Source organism: Alligator mississippiensis, chromosome 11, assembly GCF_030867095.1.
Source record: "Alligator mississippiensis isolate rAllMis1 chromosome 11, rAllMis1, whole genome shotgun sequence".
Taxonomy (NCBI): domain Eukaryota; kingdom Metazoa; phylum Chordata; order Crocodylia; family Alligatoridae; genus Alligator; species Alligator mississippiensis.
Genome location: NC_081834.1, coordinates 15,799,290 through 15,814,248, shown reverse-complemented (window position 1 = coordinate 15,814,248; position 14,959 = coordinate 15,799,290). Strand labels below are relative to the sequence as shown.

At 40.4% G+C, this 14,959-nt stretch overlaps 1 protein-coding gene across 4 annotated transcripts in view; it reads right to left on the bottom strand.

Moving 5' to 3' along the window:
• Nucleotides 1-515: 515 nt before the first annotated feature.
• The window catches only part of ARNT2 (aryl hydrocarbon receptor nuclear translocator 2), a 164,083-nt gene continuing 149,639 nt past the window's right edge, over nucleotides 516-14,959 (bottom strand). For 3 of the 4 annotated variants that reach the window (XM_019477676.2, XM_019477677.2, XM_014606098.3), the window contains 4 exons: nucleotides 14,098-14,236; nucleotides 11,785-11,950; nucleotides 8,287-8,423; nucleotides 516-5,184 (listed from right to left, as the gene is read on the bottom strand). In XM_019477676.2, coding sequence (XP_019333221.1) covers nucleotides 5,086-5,184; nucleotides 8,287-8,423; nucleotides 11,785-11,950; nucleotides 14,098-14,236 — 541 coding nt within the window. In that variant the 3' untranslated portion in view covers nucleotides 516-5,085. The other variant, XM_059714606.1, reaches the window with a different exon arrangement.

Below are 14,959 nucleotides of genomic sequence, written 5' to 3'. Positions count from 1 at the left end.
CTCAGGTAGATTTTACTTTGTGCAACAAAACTAAAAGGGGACTAGAAACCACATTATCAATACTTTAGAAAACAGAATGAAAATTATCACAGAGCTATGTGAAACAGTACTGAAACACTGCACAGAGACTCTAGTTCATATATATATATATATATATATATATATATATGTGTGTGCTGACCAGCAACATTTATTCCTTTGTATAGAACACCATTGGTGTTTCTCTGCAACTTCTTTTGCAAAGGGGTATCTTGAACTAACTTGCGTCTCTCCTTTTAGACAGTGTTTATGTAAGGAAGATAACCTGGAATCAATCTTCCTACGTTACAGTTACAAAATGTGGAAGCACGTGTATTATGCAGAGCATTTAAGGCTGTAAGTGAAGGACAGGACGCCCCTCTTCTGATTTGCAAGCATGAATAGTTAAGCTCAGAGTACGTCTTTTGCTTCATTTGTATGTGGGCCAACAAAGTGTTATCGTAAATATTGATATAAAGTTGTGAATTTACAACAGCTCATGACAGTTTTATTTTAATGAAATTTAAAAAGGCAATTATTAGTTATACATACACACAACTGATCCTGTAATTGTTAGTCATAAATATAGAACATTCAGAAGTACAAAATACACTTTATCCACAGCACAGTTTCACATCATTATGAAGAGTTTAAACAGATAAGTAACCAAGTGGTAACTTGATGACTGAAGCCCATTTTTGGCATTTTTAAAAACAGGTTGTTACTCTAAGCAAACTGATCCACATCCATGCAGTTGTAAACCCATGAAAACATGCTCATTCTGGAGCAGGAACAGTGCAGGAATAAATGTGATGATACTGCCCCCATTTTGCTTTCTCCTTTCATTTTTTGAATGGATCTTCTTTCTTACCCTACAATCACAACATTGAAAAAGGGGGCTCTGGCACATGCTCCTATTAATCCAACTTGAGCACTGTTATGAAAGTGAAAATATTTGACCTAAAAATTAGTCCACTGGATATCCCACAGACAAACCAAACAAAGAGCAACAGCGGTATGACACTGATATAAGGCATTAATGATTAAATGGCTGTACTACTCTCAAAAAAAGAGTACACCTATGTATAAAAATATATGTCATAGCAATTGGGTAATTCCAACACTATATAACACTGCGCCCAAAGTAATTAGGAGTTAAAAAGGCAGTACTGCAAAAAGTATTTACAGTTTTGTAATGTACTCCAAGAAAAAGAAGGCAACAAAACTACTTATGGACACTTCTGGTTAGGAGGCACCATCAGGAGTGCCATTAACAATGAATGCCATGGAGTTACTCCAGTTAAATATGCAGTCAATAAACTTGATTAATTGTATGAATAAGTAAAGACTTCAGTATCCTAAAATGGTCTCAGTCTATACCAACTAACTGAAATAACAGGTTGTTGAAGTATTGTGTGTAGCTACTCCTTCAATCTGTAAAAAGCAGAATGCTTCAGTTCTAAATATTTCTCACTCTTTTATGAAATAGAGTTTGCAGTACAATCTGATCAGAAGTCACAACTTTACATGCAGAGAATAAAACTATCTGCACAAGAAATCTGCAAACTCTAACTCACTGACAGCAGAAGTGCTGCAGCAGTTGCACTAACTGCAAAATAAAAATGCCATCACTTCAGTAATTACATATGCATGTTGCTTTACTATCATCAAAATATGCAACAAAAAAGTATAGCTCAGCTAAACGCTAAACAACTCTAGCTACGGCAAGAATGGAACTGAGGCGACAATATTCCACAGGAGCTACTCAGCACTATGAAGGCAGCACTTGCTACTGTAAGGCAGTAAACGCAGATGCAACTGTGAATGTTGCCTATTTGCTTGGTCTCAATAAGGCTGCCAGTCATAATGCTCTGTAAGTGCTCCCCTCTTGCTGGCTTCATTGCACCCTCAGAAAAAACACTCTCCACACCTGCCCTCCCATCAGAGGGAAAGTGCTATAAATATCCTGTAGGTAGAGGGATCATTTGGCAGGCAGGCAAGGAGAGTGGAGAAAGCACTGGCTCAGTATATCAGAAGATAAAAAGGGAATTATAATGCCTCAAAGTGAAGAAATGGGAGAAAGCCTAACACTATTCCAAGACTGGCCTTTAACACTATAGCAATTACCTTTTGTGCCCAGAAGGGATACTGGACAAGAAGCAGTCCAAGTAGGGCTAGGTATACTGGCTTCAAATGGGCAATACTCTGCTTGCAAAACACCTGACATGCTTGAACTTTTTTTAGTCAAACATTTTTTTACTGGCACTATCAAATATAGAATACGATAAGCCCCCTTCTACATGGGTGTACTATAAAAGGACAATGATACATAGAGAAACTGAACTGGCCTGGGACTGGGAAAAGAAAAGCAATTTTCATAAATAGAAACTTTTAAATTGAATTCAGGAACATATGTAAATTTATACATATATATACTTAGAACAATGTGTCAGGAAGATTACAGCATAGAAACAGTTTTTCCATTCATTTCTCACTTTACGGAGAAACATAACTTTCAAACATTAAAAGTACAGAGTTTATCATCATGTCAAGTGCATTATGTACAGAGATAGAAATTGAAAGTCCACCCTCTCTTCCCCCATGATGACATCTGTTGCACACCAGGGATTCTCTATTCCTCCTTTTCCTGTCACTCTCTACTGTCCAGATGCAAATATCTCACCTCACCTGAGCAACCACCTGTACAGCGCAAGCATCTTTTACTGAGGTCAGTGAATCCCACTGATCAGCTCACTACAGAGTGGAGCAGCTTTAGGCTGATTCAGTAACACTTCTTTATTTAAGCAGTGCAGATGGAGTGGGAAGGCTTCAAGGGAATACATATCCAGGTATTAAAATAAATATACTTTAAGTGCATGGTTTATTCAGCTAGGTGAGAACTTCCCCTCCTGACTTGGAACTAGAGAAGACGTACCCATTTTTAAATAATTACAACTTTGGTCAGGCAAGTCTAGACCAGAGATCTGAGGCCTCTGTAATACTTGATTTAGGTTTGAACTAGAGTCTTTTTTTTTAAATGAAGAAGTCCCCCCATTAGCATGCAGGGCTCAGGATTGATCCCAGAGAATTAAATGAAGAGAAAAATGGCAGGAAATACTCTCACTGGATACTGTATTATCTGCTACACTAAGTGCAGTGAAATGGGGGGGGGAGCCAGCTGCAGAAAGTCTGTAGAAGTTGGTTTTGATCAAACTGAAGAGCATAGGTCTCCGTACAAAACCTACGTGGTCAGATTGGGCCACGGATTATAGACAGCGCTGCTCTTCATGGCACTGTCTATCTAGGAGACTTCAGGGATTTCCTTCATGAGATATTTCTGACCTAGTAAGGACTGCTGTAAGGTACCTCTAGACTGAGAGTCAGCCTCAAGGGGCCAGGCAATTGGTAGTGCATGTGTGGGGAAATCACTGTGGAAAGGCATTGTTGTTAGGTATTTCATTCTGGCCTCCTGGGTCTAGAGACCCAGTGTGAATCCTAATACTTTCACCAGTTCAGGCAGCTGGCACCTCTTCCTTTCCAAGAGGACTGCCTACAACCTCTCACACCTCAAAGGTTGTCACAAAAACTTCATGACTGTGAATGCTGAACTATTTTGTTGTCCCTGGATGATTTTTCTCCCAAATAAGGATTGCTTGGTCTTAAATCATCATTTTTCTAAGGTCCCTGTAATCAAGAAGTGTACATGTGCACACACACACAAGGAATGTCCAGCAAATTTTAGATGGACAGGGACATCAGCCAGCAAAACTGAAGTCACAGACTGTAATATCATAGAGAAACATGCATCACTGAGGTCAATTCTTTTAAATGGTCAGCAAAATTGAAAACCTGCCAAAACAGGGAGATGCTGAGCAAGTCAGAATGCAAGCAAAAAATGAAGTTAACTTCACTGCAGGTACCAACCTGATTGATACCTGCTACAAATTAGATTTAACAGCACTGTGCGACAACAGAACAAAGTGGCTTATTGCTCTTGGAAATGAGCTTGAAGGATTTTGTTGTAACAGGTCATCATTTGTGACTGTAAAAATGTGACATTTCACAGTATGAAAAAAAAGTTCACAGAAAGGAAATGTAGCTTGTGCGGAAATCATATTCTTGATATGTTTTATAGTAATTTTTACAAACAATTCTCTCAGGGAATGTAAGAGCTAAAGGCAACAAAAAAAAAAGAGAGCAGCTCATGAGAAAATTATAGAAAAATAGGCCTCATTTAGCAGTGCAAAAACAGGAGTAAGAGTTTGTGTAAGTAAATGTATGGGCTACATCAGAATTACCTGAGTTAACAGGTAAAGTGATTGAGAATGCAACGATGTTTGAATCCCCCATGTAGTGTTACCCTTTTTAGAACACTCCAGAATCAACCATTTCATAGGTCAAAAGAAACCAGTACAGGAAATCACTTAATACAGCACAAGATATATATACAGTACTAAAATGTACACACATTCAAGTTTAACTGGGTTAAGTAAAAAATAAAAAAGGCGCTGAATCTTCTGGTCAGAGAAGATTATATTGTGCTGTATAATCGCACATTCAAGCTGGCCTTAAAAACTACAGGAATCAAAATGAGAATATGAAGTCTGTTTCCAGAAACTTAAGTTGAAAGCAAGGCATTGAAATGGAAAAATTGGCACTGTAACACGACGTTACCTTACCTTCACTTTGTTAGTCTTTGTTACTTCATTATCTAGTTAAAAATTACCATTCAAAAGGGAATACTAGCGATCATTCACATTCAAATATTTAAGACTCAGAGATTTTTCACAATCAAGCAAAGTTTTTCATCTCTGAGGTAGATGGCAAGAAAATAAAAATATGGATCTGTCAATGGGCACCAACTAGTCCTGTCTCTCCTTTGGCAGCAGTCATGCCCTGAAAGGAGGAGAAAGCAAGCTCCTACATCTCTATCTGAAACATGAGAGATGTGACTTCTTGTTTAGTAGCTTCTACAAGTAATGCAACACAGAAAAAGCAGAGCCAACAATACACTGAAATGGTCTTGCAGAACTGCATGTCAGAGGGCTTTTCTTCCTGTTTCGTGAATTACTCAGAAAAGGGTGGAAACATGCCCAAATCAGCAAAATCTTCAATGTTGTAATTGCCAGTACCCTGGGTAGGATCCCCCGGCATAGGCAGCATATCCTGTGTGATAAGGAAAAAAAAATCAAAGTGAAGTGTCACTGTCCATTATGTTTTCCAGGTGCAGTCTCCTGTTTAAAAAAAATAAAATAAATAAAGACCAGAAAATGTTAAAAGGCTAGAGACAGTCAGAGGACTAAGGAGAGGATCTACCCAGTGTTTAATTTCTGCTCAGGCCCTATTTCCAGGTAGAGCAGGACTTAAACAGCGTATAGGCATTGCAGAAATCTGATTCTCATAGATCCCCACAAATCTAATCTGTATTAGAAGCAGCCTGTAGTAAAACTGGAGACTAGAGATGTGCAATTGCTGAATGACAAGCACAGCACCTATTGCAAAGCTGCTTTCTAGAGTGCCAGATGGCTGGGCTTCCATGCTGTTGACAGCAACGAGGTGAAAAAGGCACTAGAAAGAAAAATAGGGAGCTTACAAACCGGCAAGAGCTACTTCTCTTTTCATGGTGTTGCTTCTTTAGGATAGAAAATACACATGCCTTGATGAGACTAAGACATAAAGGGTTTGAAACCTGTGTTTGTGGGTTCTGTGCTGTGCCTCTCAGTTATTTGCCAGAGTGGAATTAAGGTAAATCAATTAAAGGCCTTTGCAGGGATAACCACTGGAAACAGAAAGCAGCTACTTGGACTTGCTGGAATAGCTCTTCCTTCCCCTTCCTCTCCACGGGCTCAATTTAGCAAGGCTGTGAGACCCTTCTGAGAGATTCAGCACACCCTCCTCTTTCCCTGAAGTCCGAGAGCTGCAGGACTACTTAGGCAGCATTCAGCACCTTACAGCATCAAGCTTTAACCTCCCACAGCAGACACAAGGATAAGCAACTGATAAGTAACTGATGACCAGGCAGTAGCTATTAAGGATCATATGATTTATCTGTGTCTTGATATCACTGAACCCCCTTTAATTTGAATCACGCACCTTTTCTGAAGTACTATGCTGAGTGCAGTGGAGGGAGTCTTGCTTTCATGTAGCTGAATTATGGCTCCTGCTATCAGCATACATTTGTGGAGGATCCTCTTCCTCCTTAATAGCACTCTGTAAGCAGGAGCTACATTTATTATCACTGCACCTCCACTGAACAATGCTGGAGGTCAGACTTTCCTCCTGGTTAACAAGCTGACCAAGCAAGGAAGCGGAAATTAATTGACTTCTCTTGAGAAAGGGGAAGCTCATGATAATTGCTTCTAAGTCAAGTAAGGTCCTTGTAGTAGGTTTAGAAAGTACCAAAGCATCTCGTCCAGCATGGACAAAGCAATGGGAAAAAGGTATTCTCTGTTGAGAAAACTAACATAGTCACTCAAATCAGAGATGCCTTTGAATTTAAGAGAACCCCCAATAATTAGATTCTATGTATAGAAAAATTATAAATCGGTTAGAATTTTCCATGTATTGGAGGGCCACCTTAATTTTGTCCTTCCCACTGCTGCACTGGGGAAAGCAGCAGCAGGGGGGCAGGCAGCTCCCACCACTTCTCCCCATCTTCCCCCCAACCCACCCACCTTGTACTTGTACTTAAATCCAAGACAAGGAGCTTCCCCCTCCCCCATGTTGAATGGGGAGAAACTCAGTCTTGAATTCAAGTACATAAAGTATCATCTCTTCCTGCCCTCCTCCCAGCTTTTACAAGAACAAGCTCTGGCAGGACTTGGTTTTGCTCCAAAAGATGCATCATTAACATCTTTATGATAAAACAATTCTTCAATAGCAATCAAAAAGGCTCTAAGGATCTTCTCTTGGGAGGAGTAACTACCTTTATCTGAGAGTAGCTGCATACTGTATTGAGGACTCAACCCAGGAGAACACAAGCTGCAAGTCCGACTGTGGGGTCCCTGTCAGTGGCAATAAGAGATGCAGCAGACTTGATTGGCTCGCTTCCCCAACTGCCGTGGCCAGCCCCACCTTCCTGGCCAGCACTTTGTATATTTTATGCTTCATTTGCTATCTCTGAAGCCACCTCCAATGAGGATGCATCTGCCTTGACCTGCTGAAACCTCCATCCCTCTGAGGGAGTTCTGCTGCTGGGGTCCCTGTGCCAAGGTCTCCAGTGATAGACACTGAAGTAAATCTGGCACCTGCTTGCTGTTTACTTCTCTCTCTTTTCCCTTGCATATACCTATCCACAGTGCTCTTTTATGAACAGTCGTCTTGAACCAATTTCAATGAAAAATATTTTAAATACATAAAGGGCACGTCTACAAGTTGCCATACGGCGCTGTTGCTACGGCGCTGTACTTTAGTACTTTCTTTTGGAAATACTAAAGCACAGCACAGTAACCACCTGTACTGTGCCATGCACATGGCACACAGTTTTCGCTGCTACGGCAATGTAGCGGTGTGCTAAACTGGGGGAGCGTGCTGCTATGGAGACATAGCTGCTGATCATGTGTAGACTTGCGTGATTGCTACACTGCTGTAAAGAGCCGTACAGCAATGTAGTGTGTTGCTATGGCAACGTAGGGTGACGTGTAGATGCACCCAAAGAGACCGTATCGATACATTTGCTTGTGAAACATTAAGCCCAACTAAAATGAAGATATAATAAACAGCAATTCATACCACGGAATAACAAGTTGAGTTACTGAAGATGGTTATTGGGCTACCAACCGTGTCCAAATAGGTGGACTGTTGTAAAAATCATTACCCAGTATCTCCTCTGAAGAACACACCTAATCTCCTCCCTCCTCTTAAAGAGAACTTAGACTAACTGGACCCTGTTAGATTTTATTGGTCTGGACCATAAAAGGAAGAAAGAGGATATCAGGAGGACTATCTAGTCAAGACTGTCTACTAGCCTCTCCACAAAATGTATCAACTCTGTACTGAGGGAGCAAGAACAGGAAGGAAAATTGTAATCGTTTTAAGTCAAAGAACTTTCTGTGATTCAGCAGAAAGCAAAACAGAGAATCTTAGGAAAAGGTTTTCTAATCCCAGCTCACATCAATGTAAAAGCCAGCACACACTAAACTAAGGAATACTACTGTCATGTCCTCTGCCACTCCATGTGTTCAACCTGGCTAGCATTATCAGGAGAAGAGCAATTCCTTTCACTTAATGAAATCACTGTAGGTGTCATGAAGTCTTAAATCTACTCACCTGGAACACTTCAGTCTGGCTGGGCTGCTGGTGAGAGTGTTGGTCACTGCTTTGCTGATTATGATGCTGGCTTTGCCATTGGGACCAGACTTCTGAAGGTCTCCCTTGGAACTGTCCACTGCTTTGACCACTTTCAGCTGAAAAATTCAGATTTGGAGACCTTAAGACCTACTAGATTTGGAGAGACAGTTCTTTTAAAAATGCATAATTATCTTTGTGATGATGTTAAAGACCTTCAGTGCTGGGAAATCAATTTTATAACAGGGATACTCAGCAAGGACCTGTGCTCACAGGATTGGAGGTTTTGGCACTGATCTCTCATATGAGATGGGTGGGACCCAGAGAGAGAGAGTGCGTGCAAGGTTAATTACTATCACTTTACCAACACAAGAAGGAATCTGTTAAAGCACAAAGCAAAATAAATCAATAGTGTAATGAAAGCTAACAGGAATAATGCCAGGGTCCTCTGCTATCCTGCCTTTTCTTTTAATAGGGACAAGTAGTTATTTGCTGTTTCACTTAAACCCAAATGACAATGCAGGCATTTTAGAGCCCCTTTCTCTTTAAGAGACATTTTGATCAAGAGCTGAACCAGAGGAGTACTTCTATCTGCTGGAATATGTAATGGGTCTGTTTTCAGACTTTGCAAAAGGAGGATGTTGGCCCCCTACTTGCACAGTCAGGCCTTTAGATACTTGAGACAAGCAGGGGCCTTGCAGTCTATAGCACTGAGGTTGTTTAGCAAGCTGGTCAGTGGGCAAATCTCAGCCTCCATTATTTCCAGGGGGAAAGCATCTACTGAATTCATGCTGGTGTCATCTTATATTCATTCGTATACCAGGTGGTACCTGAGACTGCAAGTCCACTTGAGGTTTTGAAGGAATAAAGAGGTTTAGAGGCAAGACAAATGTAGTCCTAATGACCCATTAAAAACTGATACCATATAGACTGCTTGTCGTCTACTGTGCACACAGCTTTTATGGGTATGTTCAGAGATGCTGTTTACTCAAAGTCAGTGGGTTTTCACACTGTACCTCTGTAGACACAAGTTAGCCCTGCATGTTTAAAATGTTACCCAGGAGATTCTCCTTCTGTGTTTGAAGTCTTTGTAGAGCCACTTTCTACAATGTTAATGTTTCATTGCTTTTAGGGGTGATTTTTGGGAACCACTGCCCAGCACAAAAATGTGAACGTTGGCATTTATGCTAATGGTATAACTGTGTTTAAGCCTCCCCTGGTCCCTCTACAGCACAGTGCAGGACCAATACTTTTCCTTCAGCTCAGAAATGGAAGAGGCATCTCTACTGAAATGCAAGTAAAGCAGCACAGTTTTCGTTAGTGTGTTGCATATCTTGGTCCAAGATGCCACAACTGAAAGAACACACCCTCCCTCCCCCAAATATTTTCCCTGTTTTACTCCTATTTTCAACTATTTTTCTTCAAACTTGTAAGCCAACATTGGGAGGAACTGGTGGATTAGATACTAGGGGTCATCAGTACCATGGGCCAAGAGATACTATTGTTCTAACTACTTCTGCAGAGACATGTGATTCTGCTTGTTACACTGCATCAGGCTCCTGGTAACCAGAAAGTGTAACTTCCACTCAGAACAATGGAAAGAATGGGAAATGGGAATAACCAAAATCCATGACTGCATAGGTCACTGCTTCATGACGTACAACATGACAAACACCTCAAATTCCCTCTAGGTAAACTTTGCTACCAGCTAAGAAATGTAGCATTGAGGAGATGAGCTGTTTTTCAGAAAACTTGTAAACTATAATGGCATTCTTCTGTTGCATCTGGGTTAGATAATTTTGTCTTCCCCGACTGACATTACAGTGACAAATAATTTGGCTGACTCAAAAATCCTGCTGCCACATAACTTGTCAAAGGACAGGTCATTTAAGTTACCCTTTAAAAGATACAGCATGTGTTCTGCTCTGTACAATGTGCTGAAATTTACTTAGTGAGGCAAATGAGGCTTCTCAGCCAGACAGAAGCTGCCAGCAGAAGGTTTAAGGAGTTCTTTTTTGGTAAGAATTGTATTTAATAAAAGAATTCAAACTGATGTAGGTCAGGGAGTGTTTCTCATTAGGTGAATGGGTCCTTGCCAAGCACAAAGTGCAGGCTCACTCACAAAACAAAGGCACAAAGTCCCATGTGAATGGAGACGGCACCAAGAATAAACTCGGTGGGAAGTTTTCCATTTTGATGCGTGCATTCCCTACTGCATTCCAGGCAGTACAGCACAGGGCTAGCCAGGAGGCCCAGGGAGTAAAACAGGCTTGAAACAAAACTGGTCATATTGCACTTTCAACCCTGAGAAAAAAGCAAAGTGCAATAAATGAACACAGTAGCAGAAAGGAAAAAAAAAAGTCCTGTATCTGCTAATCTTATGATTAACATCATCTTAGAAAGTTTATTATCAAGAAAACTAGGTTAGAAAGTGGGGGGTTGTAAGGTAGAGGGGAAGAGTAGAGTGTTCCTATTTCATTATCCCTTAGATGTTTTTCATTTTGCACTCTCAGGAACATCCCACGTTAAAGGCATAATCTGAACATTCAGCTGAAGAGACAACGAACAGCACAGTTATCTTTAACATTTCTATCTAATTACCTAAGAAGAAATGTAATCCATTGCAAAGTTTCATATACTTTAATTATAATCTTAAGGCTCATATCTGAGGGTTTCCAGCTCCCAATAAATACAGCTAAACACAAAAAGGGCACACTCACCAAATATTAACATAGGTAAGAATTGGCTACATGTTTTGTCAAGTTCTGATCCATGCAGACGTGCTCTGAATGTTGTAAATCCAACCCAGCAGTGCTTATGATTCCTGAATGAAGCAATTTACTTATGTAAAAATATACAAGCTCTGATCTTCCAGGGGGCTGTCCCCACAACTAAAATCCTAAAGACTTCAGTGAAACTCTTTGTGGTTCAGGACCATAGCTAGTGACTCCATAAAGCAGGATGGAGCTTTTGAGAGAGATGCATTTCACACTGAATAGCCACTCTAAGTTTGAATAGCCACTTTGCAATTGCTGCTTGTGTTCTGAAGACAGGAGTGGCTATTCAGTGTGAACAAAATAAAATGTCAGAGGTTACCTGCAAAAATGTGGGACAGCTCATACCCCACTGGGTGCAGAAGCAGTGCCAGAAGCCAGAACTCAGCCCTCTTCCTTCCAAGGCAGCGCCCATCTCACTGAGACACAAAGCTACCTCTGGCTTGCTTTCTATTCTGTTCCCACATATGACCAAGAATGGAAATCGTGGGTGGGCCTGCTTCTCTACCAGCACTCTTCTTGGATGCATGCATGCAGCTGCACACCTCTTTACAGAGAGGCAATATCTAACTTGTGCACAAGTAGCCTGAAATGTCCCATTTTGGCTAAAGTTAGCTGCATAACTGCTACTTACCTGTCTAAAAGTAGGGCTGGATTTGGGCTGTAGTGTTTTAGGGGTTTAATTTTATGTGCATTTCAAACTTACCAAACCCTGCACTTCTGTTTGCTAGACTGGAGTAGGCATTGCCACTTGGGGAAGAGGTGGCTGGGCTCGAAAGTGGACTGTATGAGGACGGATCAGCTGGATAGGTATGGCTGGTTCCAATCCCAAAGGGTGATGATTGAGCCTTGCCAGACTGTGATGGAATTTGCTAGGGGGCAAGGAAATCAAAAAACACAAATTATTTTGATTGCTGATGTAAGAGAAGCAGCACAACGGACAACTTTTAAACAATGTAAAAACAAGCGCTAAAGAAATTTTACAGATGAGACCAGGCATAGTATTCCCATCTCAACCCTATTCAACTTCTGTCAACATGGGATTAACTGCTACTTAAGTTTAATGAAAGTAACACACTAGAAATGAATGCACACAGCTCTCCCAATGAGAGAGAAATGCTACTATTGCTGGTGGTTACCTGCCATAACCTGTTCTCTTTTACCTCTGCTGGGTCATGACATTTAAGATCAAAGAAGAAAAAAAATACATAAAGGAGGCATCTTTATTTGCCAGCGGTCCTGCTTTTATGCTTGTACAACACAGCCTCAATTTTCTGATTACTCTGTAGGATAACTGGTATATTCAGATCAACAGGGCTTCCAATGATCATGGCACCTGGCCCAAGAGGCTTTAGAGCAGATGCCCTGGTTTTCCCCCCACACAGATTTCAAAGCCTGCTGGGCTCTCTCTCCTGATTTCATACTATGAAAAGCAGGTTGTCTAAGTGGAATGTAACCCACAGGGCAGATGTCATATCTTGCCTTGGACAAGCAGCCAACCTTTGCAGAAGATTTGGTGGAAATGAATAGGACAACCTCAGGGGGAAAATAACCACACTTTGTTTAAAGTAGATGGTTTAGTTAAATCATGGATGTGATTTAACAACAAACACACCACTGACTTGACACTTCTACAATGAGTTCCTCTGAGGATTGCAAAGCATGTCACAAACAATTAAACACCACAACATACCCATGAGAGAGGTAAACTGAGACCAAGCGTGGTTACAGGTTTCACCCAGAGTCACATGGTACATCAGGAGATAGTGCCTGGAGTAGAACCTACTTACCCACAAAGCATTCCCTCCCCTCCATAAACAAGTCCATCAGCTCCATGCAAGACTACTGCTTAACAAGTTCTACTGCTTGAAATTAAAAGCAGTAACATTTCAGGATACTTTTAATGACGTTCATGTTATTGGCAATCAATGCACTGAAGTAAAGCTTTTTGCTTGGGCAAACCAGATCCCAACAGACATATAAGATGGTGAAAATGTGTTTAAGTCCTCAGTTCAGTTTCTTGCAAATAAGTTACTTAGCGGTGAAGATTCCACAATGACAAGGAACATGCAGATTTTTCTGCAAAATATTTTTAAGTTGGTAAAAGGATTAGCTGCAGACTTAATCAGACTGATGGCTTCAGCTAAGAAGATATATTGCTTTTTTGCTTACTGACTAATTATGGCTTTCATACACAACGTACAGATGAAAACCTGTGAAAATATTATTTCAATTTGAAGAAGACAAAGCCTAGCAATTGATGTGGATGAAGGACTGGGCACCAAGTTTATGATACTGGGAAACTAATATGCTTACAAACAAGCTGCTGATTAAATAAATAAGTGCCTTTATCCTATGTAATAAATTTGAATGCAAACAGTAATATTAATACATAGACTTGCCTCCAGATTAAAACAAAAGCATTTAGTGACTGGGTTGCTATTCTGTCTTTAATATGTACGGTCACCTTCTGCACAGACTACACAATTGACTCAGACTAAAGAGATTTTTCTGCAATACATATTAATGTTGTATGTAAAGAACGCAGGCATATTTGGCTTCGGCCCAGCAAAGAGTTTATGCATATGCTTAATTGCAATCATAAGTAGTCATGATGACTTGTATATGTCCACACAGGAATGAGGTCTTAAATTAGGATATACGTGGGGATTGCCAATGTCATGTAGAGACTTTTTGTCCAAGTAAACTCGTATTTTTTTCCTTTGGGATTCTGTTTTGACCAGAAATCAGAAATGGAGGAATTCATTTAGTTTATTGTTTTAAATTAATCAATTTTTGCAAGTTTTAAAACAGGCCATTTGCATTATTCTGCTGCAATATTAAAAGGCATAATTAGGGCTCCAAGGCTACTTTCTCCCTACAGTGGCAGCACATGAAGAGTGACCATTGTTGAAGCCCCCTCCCACTGAAGACCCACGTTGGGCCAGATCAAAAGAGACTGTGGGCTGAATCTGGCCTGTGTGACATAAGTTGCCAAAACCTGCCTTAATCACAGTACCTGTCCTGGAAATGGTGGGCGACTCCCAGTCCAGGCAACTTGGCTCTGATTTAACTGGCGAGATATCTGGGTCAGATTTTGGCCTGTTGAAGAAGATGATTGGATATCATTCACACCAGGGACATGTACCACAGATGAGCTAAAAGGGAAAAGAGCAGAAGATGAGTGGTAGGAACAACATGATCTTCACACACAAATCGAACCATAGGTAACTGAAAGTGTGTTACTCATCACACAGAAGTGAAGGTTTCTGCCAGTTTGCTGCAGGATTGAATGAAAAAGTGACTTGATTTTAGTGTTAAACTATCACAAGTTTTGAAATTCTAAGAAGTCCCTTCTACTATGCACTCATAATGGACACAACTCATAGTTAGAGTCATGCAATCTTACCCAGAGTGCTCAAATGAGTAAAACTGAGGGGAAAATTTGACATCTGACAGTCTCAAAGGGATGGAAACTAACTACTTCCCTATTAGTTTAGGCATCAGTTCAGGAAAGCAGCCTCAAATAAGCTCAATTTTAAACATGTGCTATAAGTCAATTTATTACACATGAGTTTAAATGTGGTCTTAAGTCAAGGCTTATAAGAGGATGCTTGAGCATAAGTATTCCTTGTTTCTAGTCAGCATGGCCATCTTGCTGTAAAGAAGAAAGTGTGGTTTATAAAATAAAAATGCATGGTTCATTAAGTTCATTTTAATTCTCGAGGTTCCCACCAAACTCTCAGTGGTGTTAAAAATAGCACATATTTGCAAATCCAGGTGTAGGAATAAAATGGTATTAAGAGTCCTGGGAAGAACAAAAAAAAAAAAAAAATACAAAATAGGAAAAAAATGAACAAAACTATTTGCAAAAGGAATGT